This window comes from Scyliorhinus torazame, chromosome 19, assembly GCF_047496885.1.
Source record: "Scyliorhinus torazame isolate Kashiwa2021f chromosome 19, sScyTor2.1, whole genome shotgun sequence".
NCBI lineage: Eukaryota > Metazoa > Chordata > Chondrichthyes > Carcharhiniformes > Scyliorhinidae > Scyliorhinus > Scyliorhinus torazame.
The window spans coordinates 139,788,954-139,810,824 of NC_092725.1; the positions used below are offsets into that span (position 1 = coordinate 139,788,954).

Sequence of the window (21,871 nt, forward strand, 5' to 3'; positions counted from 1 at the left end):
GAGCCCATGGTGTTAAGGATAGGATCCTGGCATGGATAGAGGATTGGCTGACTGGCAGAAGGGAGAGAGTGGGGATGAAGGCATCTTTTTCAGGATGGCAGCCGATGGTGTGCCACAACTTTTTACAATATACATGAATGATCTGGAAGAATAAACTGAAGGCACTGTTGCCAACTTTGCAGATGATACAAAGATCTGTATAGGGGCAGGTAGTATTGAGGGAGCAACAAATTAATAGAACTGTAGGTTGCCTTTAAAGGGAAGGTTCTTTTCAATGAGGGCAAAGTTGGGGCTATTAAAGCACTATGTGATAGAGGGAGATAAACCAGGAAGTGGGCGCCTTTGGCAAATGTTGTGCTGCCAATACAAAGGGAGAGTCAAGCGCAGAGGGGAGCTGAAAAATAAGAGGGAAGGAAAGTTTGGAAAAGGAACTGGTGGCCAACACAAATGGAAAGTCGGATGTTTTCCACAGGCATACGACTACTGAATAGCAGAAGAGGCAAGGCCAACCGGCAGAAGAGGCAAGCCCAACTGAAGATCAACACATGGAGACAAAGCAGGTACTAAATGGAGATTTGCATCTGCCTTTACCAGGGTAGAAGACACTGTCAAAGCTATCATGAAAGAAGAGGTAGTTGAGATAGTGGGTGAAATCAAAATTACAAAGTCTGGCTATACTTGAAGTTGATAAGGAATGAGAAAAGGATGGGATGCATTCTCCAAGGTGGAAATTAGAGCGCTACGGGCCATAATCTTCCAATCCTCCTTAAACACTGCGCACACAAAGAACAAAGAAATGCACAGCACAGGAACAGGCCCTTCGGCCCGCGCCGACCATGCTGCCCGACTAAACTACAATCTTCTACACTTCCTGGGTCCGTATCCCTCTATTCCCATCCTATTCATGTATTTGTCAAGGTGCCCCTTAAATGTCACTATCGTCCCTGCTTCCACCACATCCTCCGGTAGCGAGTTCCAGGCACCCACTACCCTCTGCGTAAAAAACTTGCCTCGTACATCTACTCTAAACCTTGCCCCTCTCACCTTAAACCTATGCCCCCTAGTAATTGACCCCTCTACCCTGGGGAAAAGCCTCTGACTATCCACTCTGTCTATGCCCCTCATAATTTTGTAGACCTCTATCAGGTCTCCCCTCAACCTCCTTCGTTCCAGTGAGAACAAACAGAGTTTATTCAACCGCTCCTCATAGCTAATGCCCTCCATACCAGGCAACATTCTGGTAAATCTCTTCTGCACCCTCTCTAAAGCCTCCACATCCTTCTGGTAGTGTGTCGACCAGACTTGAACACTATACTCCAAGTGTGGCCTGACTAAGGTTCTATACAGCTGCAACATGACTTGCCAATTTTTATACTCAATGCCCCGGCCAATGAAGGCAAACATGCCGTATGCCTTCTTGACCACCTTCTCCACCTGTGTTGCCCCTTTCAGTGACCTGTGGACCTGTACACCAAGATCTCTCTGATTGTCAATACTTTTGAGGGTTCTACCATTCACTGTATATTCCCTACCTGCATTATACCTTCCAAAATGCATTACCTCACATTTGTCCGGATTAAACTCCATCTGCCATCTCTCCGCCCAAGTCTCCAAACAATCTAAATCCTGCTGTATCCTCTGACAGTCCTCATCGCTATCCGCAATTCCACCAACCTTTGTGTCGCCTGCAAACTTACTAATCAGACCAGTTACATTTTCCTCCAAATCATTTATATATACTACAAAGAGCAAAGGTCCCAGCACTGATCCCTGTGGAACACCACTGGTCACAGCCCTCCAATTAGAAAAGCATCCTTCCATTGCTACTCTCTGCCTTCCATGACCTAGCCAGTTCTGTATCCACCTTGCCAGCTCCCCCCTGATCCCGTGTGACTTCACCTTTTGTACTAGTCTACCATGAGGGACCTTGTCAAAGGCCTTAGAAAAGTCCATATAGACAACATCCACTGCCCTACCTGCATCCATCATCTTAGTGACCTCCTCGAAAAACTCTATCAAGTTAGTGAGACATGACCTCCCCTTCACAAAACCATGCTGCCTCTCACACACAGGCCAGAAGAAATGACCTTGCACAGTAACATGATTCCCCTGCTGCACAAAGTTTTGGGGAAAAAAACCCACAATCTGACTTTGTTAAGAACTAAGGGAAAATCGTTCATTTTAATAACCGAGTTTTAGCAACTAGATTTGTTTAAAAAATGCTGTTTGGACACAGATTTCATAAATTTTAATAAACTATTGGAGTCTACACAACACCTGTAATGCAGAGAGAAGACTGTACAATAATATTGCACATTTGACAGTACGCAGCTATTCACCTGCGATTTTCAAGACAATGAAATGAGGTAATCAGATTTTTACCCATTCTGTACACTGATCAAAAGACATGGGAGAGACATATGGCAACAAAACAAAAATCACAACACAACAAAAATATCACATGGCATATGAAAGGTGCAGGTTTGCCGAATATCACGAGCACAGGTTAGCGAAGAACAATCGATCATTGTCATGTAGAAAGCACTTCATTTTTGTTAGGCTTTTCAAATGTCAGCTACTGAATATTGCAGAAGCCTAAAAAGGAAGAGAGTGGGGTCTTGCTGCTTTTCCTCATCGATCACACTTTCCAAAAGTACGTTTTGGTAATTACGCAAAGCATTTCGTAAATATCTTTGTATCATCGTTATCACTCAACCCAAGGCAGTTTGGGGATAGCTCGTAAATTAAACTCAAAGCGCTAGATTTTTAAAAAATCAACTTTTGTTTAGCACCGAAAGGAATTATGCGGCCTGCACTTTGAGGAGCTTTGCAAGAATTAGGCTCTTAGAAATGTTATTTACACACTCCTATCACACCTCGCACATTGAAGTTAGCAAATTTTAATTAAATGTTGTGATTCTCCACACCAGCACAAAAACATACAAGTTTATGGTTCAGATTCAAACTTGAGGCCAATCCTTACAGGGCACGCCGCTTCACTAGATTTTGTTTCAAAGGCCAAAGTCCAGAGTGCCTGAGCAACACAATAATTGATGCAAGTCTTAAAGATATTTCAACAGAAACAAAAGCATTAAATAAGGCCTGGGCTCAGCAGTGATACTGTTAAAGCTGAATTGTGGATTCTCGGACACTGCATAGATCCTAATAAGGAAACGATAAATCAGCTAGTAACAAGGTTAAGCTATTAGAGCACAGCACTCTACCTTCATTAGACATTACAAGATCTGTCCTCAAACCAAAATTAAAACCATTCCATATATTGAGATTAAACAAATGCAGTATTTGTTACAGAATAACCTGTTTCACCATTATTTCATTTAAACCTGCTGCCTCGTCTGCTAGCTCATGCATCAATTATTTTTACTATTGCTTTATATTTATTAAACAACGTATGCTTGGAATTACTAAACTAGAAAATGCTTACTGCAAAGGCTAAGAACAGTTTCTAGCTGGAATTAGCCCATTGCACCCGATAAATTTCTAGAAGGTACACAAAGACTCACAGGAAAGCATTATATTTTTTGTGCAAGTCAGCTCAGATATTGCCTCTCTTGACACTTCTGCCTGGAAAACAGGCCACAATTAAACCGTGCTGTTACAATTATGTATATTTTGGAAGTCTACGGCACTGAACAGTCTGTGTATGTGGTCACCATGTTTCCCCTGCGCTGTGTAACAGTCTTGCAATGCTGCTTCCCGGAGTTTTGAAACTTCTCAGTTCTCACTGTGTGTTTGTGCGTGCTGCCGAAGCTGCTGAACGAGAACATCTTTTCCATGTCTTCAAACACGTCATCAAACAGCCCTCCTCCAAATGGAAACTGTCCATCTCCAAAGGAAAATCTGTGTGCATTGTGTGCCTCCTGGTGTGCCCTGAAGTGACTGTCAAAATGTTTCTTGTGATGTGCCCTGTGGCCAAAATCAAAGTCAAAATCTTTAAGGAAGTCATCAAAGTTGAAATTGAAAGAATGTGCGTGATGGCTACCGCTGCCTGCATTGAAAAACTGATGTCCCGTGTGATCGTATTCTTTCCTTTTCTTTTCATCTGAAAGGACCTCATAGGCTGCAAAAGAAAAACAAGTTTTACAAAGCAGAAAATGACAAGTTACATTTATGTTCCTCCGATAACAGAAAAAAGGGGAAAATGCACCCGAGGAAACAATATCAGGTCAAAATATTGGTCAAAGATGTGGGTTTTAAGGAGGGTGTTAAAAAGACTAGCAGAACCATTTATTTAGGGCCCAATCTAACCAAACGGGAACAGAGTCCCATAATGAGCATGTTTATCCGTGTTTCCAAACACTCGCAGCGCCGGGAAACACCCTGCTATCTAACGCCCATCCGGTTAGATACGGGGCCTCAGCGGGGAATGCACGGCCGAGGCCATTGAGGAGCTCCGCTTGCCAAAACTCCCCAGTGTAGCAAGAGATCTCTCGAGCTCCTGACACAACCCACAAACTCCCCTCAAGCACAAACTCAGTACAAAGGCCCCCTCCTCCACACCTGCCTAGTGCATACCCCGGCCAGATCACCACCATGTGAACAATGCCAGCCTGACACCTTGGCAGTGCCCCTGCCAGAGCCACCTGGGCATCTTGGCAGTGCAGGCTGGCACCAGAGGTGTCACCCTGCCCAGAGGGCATGCCCCTGGGGCTGCCAATCCCCTGGAAGTGCCATTCTGCCTGGTCCCAGTTTGTGGAGACCAGCATTGAACAGCACTCGCCAGAGGTCTCCAAGGCGAAGGGGGTAGGGAACTGCATATTAAATTGAGATCAGCTGTCTCCGTTTTAATATGCAGATTTGGCAGATCCCGCCCACAATGGGCAGACTTCACATCGCAATGTCTTGCTAGATCGCGTTAGATCACGCGAGGCATAGCGAGCCGTGTAGACCCCGGGAGTGGAGTCTCCCATTATTCACCGGCAGCGCTGCGCTGCCTTTTGGGTGGCCGGTAGATCATGCTTTTTAACTCAAAGACGCAAGGATGATCATTTTAAATTGCAAGCACTGGGGGACCAGAAATAAATGTAGGTCAGCCAGGCCAGCAGTGAAAGGTAAGCAGGCCCTGCCTGGTGTGAGATAGCTACAAGCAGCAGGTGGACAGCAGTTCACAAAGGATGAAGAAAGAAAACAGGCCAGGAGAGTATTCAAACCGAGGGATGACCGTGGCCCGGAAGGGAGGTTTAGCAGCAGAGAGGTGAGACAGGGTAATGATGGGAGATATTACAACCGTGGAAACAAGCTGCTTTTCGAATGGAGCTCAGCTCCAGTGAAGAAAGAAGCTAAAGTTGGGAAAGGTCTGGTGTGGCTTGAGATTGTGGCTAGAGAAAGGGTGGATTTGTTGCCAAAGCTACACAGTTTCTGGTAAGAGCTAAAGATGATGGTTGCAATGTTTCCAATGACTAGAAAGTACAAAACGTGCAACCAGATTGCTGAAAAGTTTGAAGTACATTAAAAGAACCACATATAGATGTTTAACACACCCACCTTCAGCAATTTCCCTAAACTTTGCCTCTGCATCTGGACTTTTATTTTTATCTGGGTGATATTTCATGGCAAGCTTGTGAAAAGCCTTCTTGATTTGACGGTCAGATGAATTTTTTGGCACACCCAAAACTTCATAATAATCCTTCTTTGCCAGTATAAATTCAGATATCATTAAAAAACAGACAGCAAAAGCAAAAACAGAATGTGTCGCTGCCATTGCGAAGGTTTCCTATAAAACACAAATAAGAGGTTTGTTATATTTTTAAAAAACACACGTAATTCAATATTTCAAGTACACATTGAAACACAGAGATCCTGTTCAGTGGGGCCTGTAATTTCCCTCACTCACCGGGCTGTGTCCCACATTCCCCCTCCCTCGCTCACGAGGCTTAGTAGCTCACCCCCTCCTTCACTCACCAGGCTGTGTCCCACATTCCCCCTCCCCGCTCACGGGGCTTAGTAGCTCACCCCCTCCCTCACCAGGCTGTGTCCCCCATTCCCCTTCGCTCACCGGGCTGTGTCCCCCATTCCCCCTCGCTCACCGGGCTGTGTCCTTCATTCCCCCTTGCTCACTCCCTCCCTCACTCATCACTTCCCCACCCTCACTCATTCCCCCCTACCTCACTCCCCCCCTCTTATTCCCTCACTCCCAACCACCCTCTCCCTCACTCCCACCGTCTTTCTCCCTCACTCCCACACCCCTCCCTCACTTCCCCTAACAGCCTCCCCGAACAGGCGCCGGAATGTGGCGACTAGGGGCTTTTCACAGTAACTTCATTGAAGCCTACTTGTGACAATAAGCGATTTTCATTTCATTTTCACTCTCCATCTCCCTCCCTCACCCCCTCTCCCTCCATCATTCACCCTCTCCCTCCCTCATTCCCTCTCCCTCCCTTTCCTCATCCCCTCTCCCACACTCCTCACCCACAACCCCTCATTCCCTCACCCCCTCCCTCATCCCCTTCCTTGCCCCCTCCCCCTCCTTCATTCCCTCCCTCACCCTCATTCCCTCCCTCACCCCCTCCTTCATTCCCTACCTCGTCCCTCCCTCGCCTCCTCCCTCGCTGCCCCCCCTCATTCCCTCGCCCCCTCCCTCCTCATTCCATCGCCCCCTCCCTCGCTGCCCCCCTCATTCCCTCGCCCCTCCCTCCTCATTCCAGCGCCCCCTCCCTCGCTGCCCCCCTCATTCCCTCGCCCCCTCCCTCGCTGCCCCCTCATTCCCTCGCCCCCTCCCTCCTCATTCCCTCGCCCCTCCCTCCTCATTCCATCGCCCCCTCCCTCGCCCCTCCCTCATTCCCCATCTCATCCCCTCCTTCATTCCCTACCTCGCCCCCTCCCTCATTCTCCCTCACCCCTCCCTCGTTCCCTCATTCCCTTCAACACCTCCCTCGCTCGCTGCCTCCCTCCCCTCATTCCCTCGCTGCCTCCCTCCCTCATTCCCCCGCTGCCCCCTCCCTATTCCCTCACCCCCTCATTCCCTCGCCCCCTCCCTCCCTCATTCCCTCGCCCCTCCCTCCCTCGCTGCCCCCCTCACCCTCTCCCTCATTCCCTCGCCCCCCCCTCCCTCCCTCGCCCCCCCTCCCCCTCGCCCCCCCTCCCCCTCGCCCCCCCCTCCCCCTCGCCCCCCCCTCCTCCCTCGCCCCCCCCTCCCCCTCGCCCCCCCTCCCCCCTCGCCCCCCCTCCTCCCTCCCTCGCCCCCCCCTCCCTCCCTCGCCCCCCCCCCCTCCCTCGCCCCCCCCCCCTCCCTCGCCCCCCCCTCCCTCCCTCGCCCCCCCCTCCCTCCCTCGCCCCCCCCCTCCTCCCTCCCTCGCCCCCCCCTCCCTCCCTCGCCCCCCCCCTCCTCCTCCTCGCCCCCCCTCCCCATCCTCCCTCCTCGCCCCCCCCTCCTCCCTCCTCGCCCCCCCCTCCTCCCTCCCTCGCCCCCCCCTCCCTCCCTCGCCCCCCCCTCCTCCCTCCCTCGCCCCCCCCTCCCTCCCTCGCCCCCCCTCCCTCTCGCCCCCGCCCCTCGCCCCCCCCTCCTCCCTCCCTCGCCCCCCTCCTCCCTCCCTCGCCCCCCCTCCTCCCTCCCTCTCGCCCCCGCCCCTCGCCCCCCCCTCCTCCCTCCCTCGCCCCCCCTCCTCCCTCCCTCGCCCCCCCTCCTCCCTCCCTCGCCCCCCCTCCTCCCTCCCTCGCCCCCCCCCCCTCCCTCCCTCGCCCCCCCCCCCTCGTGCCTCCCTCGCCCCCCCCCCCTGCCTCCCTCGCCCCCCCCTCCCTCCCTCGCCCCCCCCTCCCTCCCTCGCCCCCGCCCCTCGCCCCCCCCCTCCCTCCCTCGCCCCCCCCCCCTCCCTCCCTCGCCCCCCCTCCTCCCTCCCTCGCCCCCCCTCCTCCCTCCCTCGCCCCCCCTCCTCCCTCCCTCGCCCCCCCCTCCCTCCCTCGCCCCCCCCCCTCCCTCGCCCCCCCCTCCCTCCCTCGCCCCCCCCTCCTCCCTCCCTCGCCCCCCCCCTCCTCCCTCCCTCGCCCCCCCCTCCTCCCTCCCTCGCCCCCCCTCGCCTCCCCTCCTCCCTCCCCTCGCCCCCCCCTCCTCCTCCCTCGCCCCCGCCTCCCTCCCTCCCTCCCTCCCCCCTCCTCCCTCCCTCGCCCCCCTCCTCCCTCCCTCGCCCCCCTCCTCCCTCCCTCGCCCCCCCTCCTCCCTCCCTCGCCCCCCCTCCTCCCTCCCTCGCCCCCCCCTCCTCCCTCCCTCGCCCCCCTCGCCTCCCCCTCCTCCCTCCCTCGCCCCCCCTCCTCCCTCCCTCGCCCCCGCCTCCCTCCCTCCCTCCCTCCCCCTCCTCCCTCCCTCGCCCCCCCTCCTCCCTCCCTCGCCCCCCCTCCTCCCTCCCTCGCCCCCCCTCCTCCCTCCCTCGCCCCCCCTCCTCCCTCCCTCGCCCCCCTCCTCCCTCCCTCGCCCCCCCTCCTCCCTCCCTCGCCCCCCCCTCCCTCCTCCTCGCCCCCCCCTCCCTCCTCCCCTCGCCCCCCCCCTCCCTCCCTCCCTCGCCCCCCCCCTCCCTCCCTCCCTCGCCCCCCCCCTCCCTCCCTCCCTCGCCCCCCCCCCCTCCCTCCCTCCCTCGCCCCCCCCCTCCCTCCCTCCCTCGCCCCCCCCCTCCCTCCTCCCTCGCCCCCCCCCTCCCTCCCTCGCCCCCCCCCTCCCTCCCTCCCTCGCCCCCCCCTCCCTCCTCCCTCGCCCCCCCTCCCTCCCTCCTCCCTCGCCCCTCCCCCTCCCTCCCTCCCTCGCCCCCCCCTCCCTCCCTCCCTCGCCCCCCCCTCCCTCCTTTGCCCGCCCCCCCTCCCTCCCCCCTCCTCCCCCCTGCCCCTCCCTCCTGGCCCCCCCCCTCCCTCCCTCGCCCCCCTCCTCCCTCCCTGGCCCCCCCCTCCTCCCTCCCTCGCCCCCCCCCCCCTCCTCCCTCCCTCGCCCCCCCCCCTCCTCCCTCCCTCGCCCCCCCCCCTCCTCCCTCGCCCCCCCCTCCCTCCTCGCCCCCCCTCCTCCCTCCTCGCCCCCCCCTCCCTCCCTCCCTCGCCCCCCCCCTCCCTCCCTCGCCCCCCCCCCTCCCTCCCTCGCCCCCCCCTCCCTCCCTCCCTCCCTCCCTCGCCCCCCCCTCCCTCCCTCCCTCGCCCCCCCTCCTCCCTCGCCCCCCCCTCCCTCCCTCCTCCGCCCCCCCCTCCTCCCACCCTCCCCCCCCCCTCCCTCGCCCCCCCCCCTCCCTCGCCCCCCCCCTCCCTCGCCCCCTCCCTCCCCCCTCCCTCGCCCCCCCCCTCCCTCCCCTCCCCCCCTCGCCCCCCTCCTCCCTCCCTCGCCCCCCCCCCCTCCCTCGCCCCCCCCCCCCTCCCTCGCCCCCCCCCTCCCTCCTCGCCCCCCCCTCCCTCCCTCGCCCCCCCCCTCCCTCCCTCGCCCCCCCCTCCCTCCCTCGCCCCCCCCTCCCTCCCTCGCCCCCCCTCCCTCCCTCGCCCCCCCCCCCCTCCCTCGCCCCCCCCTCCCTCCCTCCCCCCCCCCCTCCCTCGCCCCCCCCCTCCCTCCCTCGCCCCCCCCCCCTCCCTCCCTCGCCCCCCCCCCCTCCCTCCCTCGCCCCCCCCCTCCCTCCCTCGCCCCCCCTCTCTCCCTCCCTCGCCCCTCTCCCGCCCCCTCCTCCCTCACTCGCCCCCCCTCCTCCCTCCCTCGCCTCCCCCCCTCCCTCCCTCGCCCCCCCCTCCCCCCTCGCCCCCTCCCTCCCTCGCCCCCCCCTCCCTCCCTCCCTCCCTCGCCCCCCCTCCTCCCTTCCTCGCCCGCCCCCCCCCCCCTCCTCGCCTTCCCCCTCCTTATTCTCCGCCCCCCTCCCTCTCCACTCCCCCCCCCCCCTCCCCTCTCCCTCCGCCCCTCCCTACCCTAGCCCCCCCTCATTCCTCTCTCTCCTCCCCCCTCCTCCCTCGCCCTCCCCTTCCCTCCTTCGCCCCCCCCCTCCCTCCTCGCCCCCCCCCTCCCTTCCTCGCCCCCCCCCTCTCCCTCGCCTCCCCCTCCCCTTACTTACTCGTCACCCCCCCTTCATACTCTCGCCCCCCCTGCCCCTCCCTCTCCTCCCTCCTCCTCGCCCCCCCCTCCTCCCTCCCTCGCCCTCCCTCCTCCCCCTCCCTCGCCCCCCCCCCTCCCTCCCTCCCTTTCCCCCCCCTCCTCCCTCGCCCCCCCTCCTCCTCGCCCCCCCCTCCCTCCTCTCCCTCTTCCCCTCCCCTCCTCTCTTCTGCTTCCCCGTCCCCCTCAATCCCTCGCCCCCCCCCCTCCCTCCCTCCCTCATTCCCTCGCCCCCTCCCTCCCTCCCTCCCTCCTCATTCCCTCGCCCCCTCCCTCCCTCCCTCATTCCCTCGCCCCCTCCCTCCTCCCTCGCCCCCTCCCTCCCTCCCTTCATTCCCTCGCCCCCTCCCTCCCTCGCCCCCTCCCCTCCCTCGCCCCCTCCCTCCCTCGCCCCCTCGCCCCTCCCTCCCTCCCTCATTCCCTCGCCCCCTCCCTCATTCCCTCGCCCCCTCCCTCCCTCATTCCCTCGCCCCTCCCTCCCTCATTCCCTCGCCCCCTCCCTCCCTCATTCCCTCGCCCCCTCCCTCCCTCATTCCCTCGCCCCCTCCCTCCCTCATTCCCTCGCCCCCTCCCTCCCTCATTCCCTCGCCCCCTCCCTCCCTCCCTCATTCCCTCGCCCCCTCCCTCCCTCATTCCCTCGCCCCCTCCCTCCCTCATTCCCTCGCCCCCTCCCTCCCTCATTCCCTCGCCCCCTCCCTCGCCCCCTCGCCCCTCCCTCCCTCCCTCGCCCCCTCCCTCCCTCGCCCCCTCCCTCCCTCGCCCCTCCCTCCCTCGCCCCCTCCTCGCCCCCCTCCCCCCCTCCCCCCCTCGCCCCCTCCCTCGCCCCCTCCCTCGCCCCCTCCCTCGCCCCCTCCCTCCCTCGCCCCCTCCCTCGCCCCCTCCCTCCCTCGCCCCCTCCCTCCCTCGCCCCCTCCCTCGCCCCCTCCCTCCCTCGCCCCCCTCCCTCGCCCCCTCCTCGCCCCCTCCCTCGCCCCCTCCCTCGCCCCCTCCCTCCCTCGCCCCCGCCCCCTCCCTCGCCCCCGCCCACATTCCCTCGCCCCCGCCCACATTCCCTCGCCCCCGCCCACATTCCCTCGCCCCCGCCCACATTCCCTCGCCCCCGCCCACATTCCCTCGCCCCCGCCCACATTCCCTCGCCCCCCGCCCACATTCCCTCGCCCCCGCCCACATTCCCTCGCCCCCAGCCCACATTCCCTCGCCCCCGCCCACATTCCCTCGCCCCCGCCCACATTCCCTCGCCCCCGCCCACATTCCCTCGCCCCCCGCCCACATTCCCTCGCCCCCGCCCACATTCCCTCGCCCCCGCCCACATTCCCTCGCCCCCCGCCCACACTCCCTCGCCCCCGCCCACATTCCCTCGCCCCCGCCCACATTCCCTCGCCCCCGCCCACACTCCCTCGCCCCCGCCCACACTCCCTCGCCCCCGCCCACACTCCCTCGCCCCCTCCCACATTCCCTCGCCCCCTCCCACATTCCCTCGCCCCCTCCCACATTCCCTCGCCCCCTCCCACATTCCCTCGCCCCCTCCCACATTCCCTCGCCCCCTCCCACATTCCCTCGCCCCCTCCCACATTCCCTCGCCCCCTCCCACATTCCCTCGCCCCCTCCCACATTCCCTCGCCCTCTCCCTCATCCCTTCTTCATTCCCTACCTCGCCCCCTCCCTCGTTCCCTCACTCCCTTCAACACCGCCCCCTCCCTCCCCTCGCCCCCTCCCTCATTCCCTTCGCCCCCTCCCTCATTCCCTTCGCCCCCTCCCTCATTCCCTTCGCCCCCTCCCTCATTCCCTTCGCCCCCTCCCTCATTCCCTTCGCCCCCTCCCTCATTCCCTTCGCCCCCTCCCTCATTCCCTTCGCCCCCTCCCTCATTCCCTTCGCCCCCTCCCTCATTCCCTTCGCCCCCTCCCTCATTCCCTTCGCCCCCTCCCTCATTCCCTTCGCCCCCTCCCTCATTCCCTTCGCCCCCTCCCTCATTCCCTTCGCCCCCTCCCTCATTCCCTTCGCCCCCTACCTCGCCCCCTCCCTCATTCCCTACCTCGCCCCCTCCCTCATTCCCTACCTCGCCCCCTCCCTCATTCCCTACCTCGCCCCCTCCCTCATTCCCTACCTCGCCCCCTCCCTCATTCCCTACCTCGCCCCCTCCCTCATTCCCTACCTCGTTCCCTCACCCGTTCCTTCACTCACCCACCGGGCTGTTTGTGTCTCGAACCCGCTTCACACGAATCACTCGCTGATTGGCTGCATCCGCGACATGTCCCCTGCCCGCTTGGAAACGCAGTGACCTCACTTCCTGTGGACGTGCGCCTGCGCGGCGCCGCTGTTTCCCCGTGCGCCTGCGCGGCGCCGCTGTTTCCCCGTGCGCCTGCGCGGCCCCCGGAATGCCCCGGTACTGTGCCGCCTCGGGCTGCTCCGGCCGCAGCGGCCGCTCCTCCTCCGACAGCCGCCGCAAGCTGGGCTTCTACCCGTGAGTAGCGAGGGACACCGAGCAGGCCCCGGCTCACAAAGCAGCAGCGCTGCCGGCGGCGTTAGTCCGAGCCAGCCCCGGGAGAGAGGGCCCGGACCCGGACCCCAGTATCCCGCCCTCTGGGTGACACAGGGGTTAGCACCGCTGCTTCACAGCGCCAGGGCCCCGGGTTCGATTCCCGGCTTGGTCACTGTCCGTGCGGAGTCTGCACGTTCTCCCCGTGTCTGCGTGAGTTTCCTCCGGGTGCTCCGGTTTTCTCCCACAGTCCCGAAAGACGCGCTGTCGGGTGAATTGGACGTTCTGACTTCCCCCTCTGTGTACCTGAACAGGCGCCAGAATGTGGCGACGAGGGGATTTTCACAATAACTTCATGAAATGAAAAATGAAAATCACTTATTGTCACAAGTAGGCTTCAAATGAAGTTACTGTGAAAAGCCCCTAGTCGCCACATTCCAGCGCCTGTTCGGGGAGGCTGGTAGGGGAATCGAACCGTGCTGCTGGCCTGCCTTGGTCTGCTTTCAAAGCCGGCGATTTAGCCCTGTTGCAGTGTTAATGTAAGTTTACTGTGACAATAAAAAAATTATTATTGTAAAGCACATTGGAATAGCAAGGTAAAGATGAATCTCAATGAATTGAGCTTTCCAGTTCAATCCAAAGTATTGCTACACTAGCGAATAGCATTGAATCATCATGGAATCGCTAGACTGCAGAAGGAGGCCATTCGGCCCATCTCGTCAACCCTCCAAAGGAGCACCCTACCTAGACCCACTCCCTGTAACCCCACCTAACCTGCACACCTTGCGACACTTAAAGGGCAATTTAGCATGTCCAATCCACCTAACCTGCACATCTTTGGACCGTGGCAAGGAGACACGGGGCGGGGGGAGTATAAACTATAAGCATCATTGCGTTTTTACAGTGCAGGAGGCTATTCGGCCTGTTGTGTCAGCACCAGCTCTCTGATTGGGCAATTTACTTAGTGCCACATTCCTGACTTCTCCCAATAACCCTGCAGATTCTTCCTTTTCAAACAACAGTCTTAATCCCTTGTTAATGCCTCAATTGAACCTGCTTGCACCATGTTTTGTAGCCATTTCACTGTTAAGGTTGAAAATCATCATAATCTATATAAGATAAGAATAAGAACTAGGAACAGGAGTAGGCCATCTGGCCCCTCGAGCCTGCTCTGCCATTCAGTGAGATCAAGGCTGATCTTTGTGGACTCAGCTCTACTTTCTGGCCCGTACACCATATCCCCGAATCCCTTTATTCTTTAGAAAGGTAACTATCTTTTTAGAAAGGTATCTATCTTTTTAATTATTGTCACAAGCAGGCTGACATTAACACTGCAATGAAGTTACTGTGAAAATTCCCTAGTCGCAACATTCCAGCGCCTGTTCGGGTACACAGAGGGAGAATTCAGAATGTCCAATTCACCTAACAGCACGTCTTTCGGGACTTGTGGGAGGAAACCGGAGCACCCGGAGGAAACCCACGGAGAGAACGTGCAAACTCTACACAGACTGACCCAAGCCGAGAATCGAACCTGGGACCCTGGAGCTCTGAAGCACCAGTGCTAACCACTGTGCTGCCATGCAAATGTGGAGACAGAAGACAATCTTGTTGTACTCTTTTTATAGTAATCCATTCACTGTATTCATTGAGTATTGTGGCTGCTGCTCTTTGGTCTACGTCCAAGTTCAGAAACAGTCCTTAACCTTTTCCTTCTGTGCCCAAAATCTTAAATCTACATAAAGGAGCTTTTACAGAAGATAAACCTAATAGAAGACGGGTGGGGAAAATTTGTGATCTTAACTTTATTTGCCAGGATTCACTGCAATAAATATACATTTCTTAATAAAATCTAATGTTCCATTTGTACACCACTCTCCATTTATCCATCCCCATTTAAAGAAGGAGGTAGCTCAAACTGGGATAATGTTACACAGAAGTTGGCAGCTTCCTTGTGTCTCTGGCTTTGTCCAAGTATTCTTCCAGTGAGGCCAGGAAGAGAAAGGAGTGTTCTTGTTGTAGCCGATCGTTCACCTGCACACCTATCCGTAGATGTCTTTGAATTTTGAAGAATGAAACGCAACAGTAAATTGCACGGAGTATGTAAAATTAATGTTAGACTTTGTTGCTAAGGTCAACTACGTGCAGCACGGTAGCATTGTGAATAGCACAATTGCTTCACAGCTCCAAGGTCCCAGGTTCGATTCCCGGCTTGGGTCACTGTCTGTGCGGAGTCTGCACATTCTCCCCGTGTGTGCGTGGGTTTCCTCCCACAGTCCAAAGATGTGGGGGTTAGGTGGATTGGCCATGCTAAATTGCCCATAGTGTCCAAAATTGCACTTAGTGTTGGGTGGGGTTACTGGGTTATGGGGATAGGGTGGAGATGTGGACCTTTGGTAGGGTGCTCTTTCCAAGAACCGGTGCAGACTCGAAGGGCCGAATGGCCTCCTGCACTGTAAATTCTATGAAATAATATTAGTATATTTACCTAACCTTGAATTCATATACATGAAAGTAGAATTCGTATTTCTGTGATCCTAGAACATAGAACATTACAGCGCAGTACAGGCCTTTCGGCCCTCGATGTTGCGCCGACCTGTGAAACCACTCTAAAGCCCATCTACACTATTCCCTTATCGTCCATATGTCTATCCAATGACCATTTGAATGCGCTTAGTGTTGGCGAGTCCACTACTGTTGCAGGCAGGGAATTCCACACCCTTACTACTTTCTGAGTAAAGAACCTACCTCTGACATCTGTCCTATATCTATCTCCCCTCAATTTAAAGCTATGTCCCCTCGTGCTAACCATCACCATCCGAGGAAAATGTCCACCCTATCCAATCCTCTGATCATCTTGTATTTCATCCTGATTTTAAAATTCAATCTTTTACAAATACAATTGTGTTCATTAACTATTTACCAGCCCTAACACTGAGCCCTAACCTAACCTTAACTTAAACAAATAGGTTCAGAATTATCTTTTAAACATAGGTGAATCTATGAGGCTGTTAGTCATCAGCATGAGTAGCAGTTCACGAGTAAGACCATACGGTATAGGAGCAGAATTGGGCCATTTGACCCATCGGATTGCTCCACCATTCGATCATGGCTGATATGTTTCTCATCCCCATTCACCTTCCCGTAACCCCTGATCCCCTTATTTTTTTAAATAAATTTAGAGTACCCAATTCTTTTTTCCAATTAAGGGGCAATGTAGTGTGTCCAATCCAGTTACCCTGCACATCCTTTTGGGATGTGGGGGCGAGACCCATTGCAAACACGGGGAGAATGTGCAAACTCCACACGGACAGTGACCCGGGGCCGGAACTGAACCCGGATCCTCGCCGCCGTGAGGCAGCAGTGCTAACCACTGTGCCACCATGCCGCCCCCTGATCCCCTTATTAATCAAGAACCTATCTATCTCTGTCTTAAAGGCATTCAATAACTTGGCCTGCACAGTCTCCTGCGGCAAAGAGTTCCACAGATTCACCAACCACTGGCTGAAGACATTCCTTCTCGTCTCAGTTTTAAAGCATCGTCCCTTCATAATACAGCATGGGTAAACCAAGAGTGTAGCAAACACATTTTATTTTCTCTTTAATAAAGGTTTCCACTGGAAAACAAAGAAAGACTTCACAAATGGATCAAAAATATGAAACGGGACAACTGGTTGCCTACTAAGCATCAATGCATTTGTAGTGACCATTTTACTGCAGATTCATTTGAATGGCGCTGGGGAATCTGTTATTTGAAAACGCATGCTATACCAACCGTCTTCTCATTTCCAAACCATCAACAGGTAAGATTAAACCTTATTTCAAAATAGGTTTGGGGACATTATAAATAAATAAATGTTCAGTTTGTCAAATCAGAAACCCCAAACTTTTTATCTTTCAGAAGAAGAAACTGTGTTCTCGATATATTCGTAGGAAAAATGTTTTCCCGCGAGAGAAATCCGAAACACATCTGGAAATATTTGGTCCTACGGCTGAAACAGATGCAATAACAACTAGTGAAAGATCAGAATCGTCAGTCCCCGATGCAGAGTGTGATGGGCAACCCCAAAGGAGTTCAGAAGGTGACGTTGCATCGTCTCAGTCTGTCGGAAATCCAGAACAAACTTTTCAAGACACATCAACTGAGCCCTTCACAATGATAAAAGAGCTCGAAGTGAACCAGTTATTGAACGGTCAACTGCCCCTGGTCACTGAAGTTCTGCAAGTTGAACATTCGTATTGTAGACAGGATACTGGCAAGGCCCAGCTTTGGGAAAAGATTTTCAGGTTACAGCAGAAGATAAAAAAGCTGCAGAAACAGGAGGAGGGGACCGCGGCAAAGCTGAAGAGAATGGAAAACCTGATTGAGCAGCTAAATTGCCCCTTAATTGGAAAAAAATAATTGGGGACTTTAAATTTTAGAAAGAAAAAAGAAAAAAAAAAAACTTAACACGATAGCTCATAAAGACATGTTACAAATTCAATTCTCCTTTTTCCTCCTCTTTCCCCTCCACCCCCTACCAAGAGTTCCCTTATCTCACAAAGTTCATGGGCTTTTCCAACCCAAAAGATATATTCCAGCTCTCTGGAACTCGCCCTGATTTCAGTGTTCCAGCTATTATCCAGGGTAGTGGTTCCCCATCGTTTATATGTCATGTCACGCCTCTATACTATAACATTTTGAGGCACACCTTTTCCTTTGCCGTCTTCCCTTACTGGGAACTTTGTTTTAACTTCTCCCTGTCCTCTCTCCTGTTTCTTTTTCAACCCCTCCCTGTCTCTCTCGGTTCTCCCAGGGTTATTGGTCACTTTTTGTGTTTTTGCGTATGGGGACCTTTGTCTTCAGCTCCAAGTCCCTTTGGGCATGGGCCTCCCCAACATAAAACATCTAAACCATGCACGTGCGGCACTCTCCCAACCAGCGCATGCCAGGGGGGGCCCCAGGATTCATCTGGTACTGGAGATGCCAATCACACAGCAAAAGACAACGGTTAGTTCTAGTTTAATTACACAAATTTTGAATCTTTTTTCGCGGCACACTTGGGTGGGATCTTCACGGCACACCCTTGTGCCATGGCACACTGGTTGGGAACCACTACGCCAACGTTAAAGATTTAATGGGGATCCTTCCATTAGTTTATTGCCAAATCACCCTCCAATTTTCTGTTAAAACCTAACATCTCTAGATTCCAGACTTCAAGCACTAGCCTCCCCGTGACTCCTGCTCAATGGCTTAAAACATCAGGAAACGCCCTTGGTCTTCTATAGCCTGCGGCTACGGTTTCAAACTGCAGCCAAGCTGATTACTTCCAGAATTGCAGCAAGGTTTACTGCCTTTCACTGAGTGGATTACTGAAGAAGTCTTCCTTTCAATTCCAACTAAACAAACCTGCTCCATTACCAACTTTGCCTTGTACTGAATACCAGCTCCGAACTGCAGGCTGCTCCATGAATGATAGATGTTGCATTTATCCTACTTGAGGTGTAGGTCTGGCTTTATCCCCTGACTTCCAAGCAGCTACCAGCTAAATAAACTGCTTGAACAGCTTAAATCATGTATTGGAACAACTGCAGATGTCTTTAGCTAAGTCAGACCACCTGCTGCTTTACGACTCTGGCCCTTTTGAGCGACACGGTAGCACAGTGGTTAGCACTGTTGCTTCACAGCGCCAGGGACCTGAGTTCGAATCCCGGCTTGGGTCACTGTCTGTGCGGAGTCTGTACGTTCTCCCCGTGTCTGCGTGGGTTTCCTCTGGGTGCTCCGGTTTCCTCCCACAAGTCCCGCTTGTTAGGTAATTTGGACATTCTGAATTCTCCCTCAGTGTACCCGAACAGGTGCCGGAATATGGCGACTAGGGGCTTTTCACAGTAACTTCATTGCAGTGTCAATGTAAGCCTACTTGTGACACTAATAAAGATTATTATTATTTACATCTTATTTATACTTCTTGGTTTACAGTTTGCAAGTCTCAGGAAGGATACATAAATCTGATTGGCAGTTACTTTCCCTGCTCACACGGAATATCACAGATTCCCTTGCACTGGATCGGATTCACGACAGAAGTCTCTCAGAACCGGCAGCACGGTGGCGCAGTGGGTTAGCCCTGCTGCCTCACGGCGCTGAGGTCCCAGGTTCGATCCCGGCTCTGGGTCACTGTCCGTGTGGAGTTTGCACATTCTCCCCGTGTTTGCGTGGGTGTCACCCCCACAACCCAAAGATGTGCAGGCTAGGTGGATTGGCCACGCTAAATTGCCCCTTAATTTGAAAAAATGAATTGGGTACTCTGAATTTTTTTTTAAAGTCTCTCAAAAGGGCTGATTTCCAAGATGGAGCCGGAGCTCCCAAACTGATCCTCTTTTTACATCTCTTATAATCGTACCAATCTTTTAAAATTTAATTCTAACATTATCACTAATCTACATTGTGTACCTTGTGTTGCCCTATTATTAATTTTCTTTTTCTTTTATTTTCATGTACTAAATACATAGAAGATAGGAGCAGGAGGAGGCCTTTTGGCCCTTCGAGCCTGCTCCGCCATTCATCACCATCATGGCTGATCATCCAACTCAATAGCCTAATCCTGCTTTCTCCCCATAGCCTTTGATCCCATTCTCCCCAAGTGCTATATCCAGCTGCCTCTTGAATATATTCGAAGTTTTAGCATCAACTACTTCCTGTGGTAATGAATTCCACAGGCTTACCACTCTTTGTGTGAAGAAATGTCTCCTGATCTCTGTCCGAAATGGTTTACCATTGATGTACTGTCAATTACCACGAGACGGGAATCGAGGCTTTATTGCACAAGATGCTGTGCCTCCTGCAGCTGGTACCAGAATGAGAGCAGCGCAGGAGAGCACACACTTTTATACGCCGCCTGCTGGGAGGAGCCAGCAGGCAGGGATTTACCGTAGTACCTTTAATACACGGGCAGTGCCGTAATACATTTAGCACAGGGCTAAATTGCTGGCTTTGAAAGCAGACCAAGGCAGGCCAGCAGCACGGTTCAATTCCCGTAACAGCCTCCCCGAACAGGCACCGGAATGTGGCGACTAGGGGCTTTTCACAGTAACTTCATTGAAGCCTACTTGTGACAAGAAGCGATTTTCATTTCATTTCATATATCACTAGTGGTGTTTACCACATTCAGTCCCAGTTTAAAAGAGTCCGTCTGTCGGGGGCTTTGACCCTCCACTCCGATCGCCTCAGTCCTGGTGGTGATGTGGGCGCCGACGTGGTCACCTGCGACTCCGGAAGCATGTTGTCCTCTCCTTCATCACCCCTGAGTGGATCCAGTGGGGTGGGGGCTGCGGTGAGGTTCGCTGGAGGGAGGATGGGTGGCGCAGCGGTGAATGAAGCAACGGTGAATGGGGCGGGGGGTGGGGGTGGAGGAGCGGTGTCAGGTCGGGGGTCGTGGGTGGGGACCCAGCGGGTGCCAGGTCCCGGAGGGAGACTGTGTCCTGGTGCCCGTTGGGGTGTGCCACGTAGGCGTACTGCAGGTTGGCATGGAGGAGGTGGACTTTCTCGACCAAGGGGTTCGATTGATGGCTCTGCACATGCTTCCGGAGGACGGGTCCAGGAACTGTCAGCCATGTTGGGAGCGAGACCCCAGAGGTGGACTTCCTGGGGAAGGCAAACACACGTTCGTGAGGGGTCTCATTAGTGGCGGTGCAGAGGAGCGACCAGATGGAGTGGAACGCATCGGGGAGGACCTGCCAGCGGGAGACCGGGAGATTTTTAGACCGAAGGGCCAGCAGGACAGCCTTCCAGACCGTCCCGTTCTCCCTCTCCATCTGCCTGTTTCCCCGGGGTTGTAGCTGGTCATCTTGCTCGAGGCGATGCCCTTGCTGAGCAGGAACTGACACAGCTCATCACTCATGAAAGAGGATCCCCGGTCACTGTAGATGTAGGTGGGGAAACCGAACAGAGTGAAGATGCTGTGCTGGGCTTTAATGACCGTGGCAAAAGTCATGTCGGGGCATGGGATGGCGAAGGGGAACCGGGAGTACTCGTCAATTATGTTGAGGCAGTACACATGGTCGGTGGAGGGGAGGGGCCCTTTGAAGTCCATGCTGAGGCTCAAAGGGGCGGGCGGCCTTCACCAGGTGCGCTCTATCTGGCCGGTAGAAGTGCGGCTTGCACTCTGCGCAGACTTGGCAGTCTTTGGTTACGGTCCTGACCTCCTCAATGGAGGAGGGCAGGTTGCGGGCCTTGACAAAATGGAAGAACCGGGTGACCCCCGGATGCAGAGGTCATAGTGGAGAGCCCGGAGTCGGCACACTTGTGCGTTGGCACATATACCGCGGGATAGGGCATCAGGGGGCTCATTGAGCTTCCTCGGGCGATACAAGATTTTATAGTTATAGGTGGAGAGCTCGATCCTCCACCTCAAGATCTTATCATTTTTTATCTTGCCCCGCTGCGTATTATCCTCAGACTGTGACCCCTGGTTCTGGATACACCCATCATTGGTAACACCTTCCCTGCATCTACCCTGTCTAGTCCTGTTAGAATTTTATAAGTCTCTATGAGATTCCCCCCTCATTGTTCTGAATTCCAGCGATAACAATCCCAACCTAGTGAATCTACTCCTCATATGACAGTTCTGCCATTCCTGGAATCAGTCTGGTAAACCTTCGCTGCACTCCCTCGAGAGCAAGAACATTCTTCCTCAGAGAAGGAGACCAAAACTGCACACAATACTCCAAGTGTGGCCTCACCAAGGCCCTGTACAATTGCAGCAACACATCCCTGCTTCTATACTCGAAATCTCTCGCAATGAAGGCCAACATACCATTAGCCTTCTTTACCGCCTGCTGCACCTGCATGCTTACCTTCAGCGACTGGCGCACAAGGACACCCAGGTCCCACTGCACACTCCCCTCTCCCAATTTACACCCATTCAGGTAGTAATCTGCCTTCCTGTTTTTGCTTCCAAAGTGAATAACCTCACACTTATCCAAATTATACTGCATCTGCCATTGATTTACCCACTCGCCCAACCTGTCCAGATCTTGCTGTAGGATCCCTGCATCCTTGTCACAATTCACCCTCCCACCCAACTTGGTATCATTTGCAAACTTTGAGATATTACATTTTGTTCCCTCATCCAAATCATTAATATATATTGTGAATAGCTGGGGTCCCAGCACTGATCGCTGTTACAGCCACTGGTTACTGCCTGCCAATTTGAAAAGGACCCATTAATCTCTACTCTTTGTTTCCTCTCTGCCAACCAGTTTTCTATCCACCTCAATACATTTCCCTCAATCCCATGCACTTTAAGTTTGCACAATAATCTCTTATGCGGGATTTTGTCAAACGTCTTCTGAAAGTCCAAAT

General features: G+C 55.1%; 2 protein-coding genes across 5 annotated transcripts; one reads left to right on the top strand and one right to left on the bottom strand.

Moving 5' to 3' along the window:
- Positions 1–2,233: 2,233 nt before the first annotated feature.
- On the bottom strand, positions 2,234–12,353 carry LOC140396557 (dnaJ homolog subfamily B member 9-like). 3 transcript variants are annotated; one of them, XM_072485311.1, is made up of 3 exons: positions 12,240–12,353; positions 5,506–5,734; positions 2,234–4,081 (listed from the first exon to the last, which is right to left on the bottom strand). In XM_072485311.1, exons 2-3 carry the CDS (start codon positions 5,720–5,722, stop codon positions 3,642–3,644), a joined length of 657 nt encoding a protein of 218 aa, XP_072341412.1. In that variant the 5' UTR covers positions 5,723–5,734; positions 12,240–12,353; the 3' UTR covers positions 2,234–3,641. The 3 variants fall into 3 exon arrangements, with proteins under 3 accessions (XP_072341412.1, XP_072341415.1, XP_072341413.1); XM_072485314.1 differs by having other exon boundaries at positions 12,244–12,309; XM_072485312.1 differs by lacking the exon at positions 12,240–12,353 and adding an exon at positions 12,211–12,233.
- Positions 12,354–12,398: 45 nt separating this feature from the next.
- LOC140396556 (THAP domain-containing protein 5-like) lies at positions 12,399–18,462 on the top strand. Of its 2 annotated transcripts, none has more exons than XM_072485309.1 (3): positions 12,399–12,519; positions 16,142–16,334; positions 16,433–18,462. In XM_072485309.1, exons 1-3 carry the CDS (start codon positions 12,434–12,436, stop codon positions 16,931–16,933), a joined length of 780 nt encoding a protein of 259 aa, XP_072341410.1. In that variant the 5' UTR covers positions 12,399–12,433; the 3' UTR covers positions 16,934–18,462. The 2 variants fall into 2 exon arrangements, with proteins under 2 accessions (XP_072341410.1, XP_072341411.1); XM_072485310.1 differs by lacking the exon at positions 12,399–12,519 and adding an exon at positions 12,547–13,073.
- Positions 18,463–21,871: the final 3,409 nt, after the last annotated feature.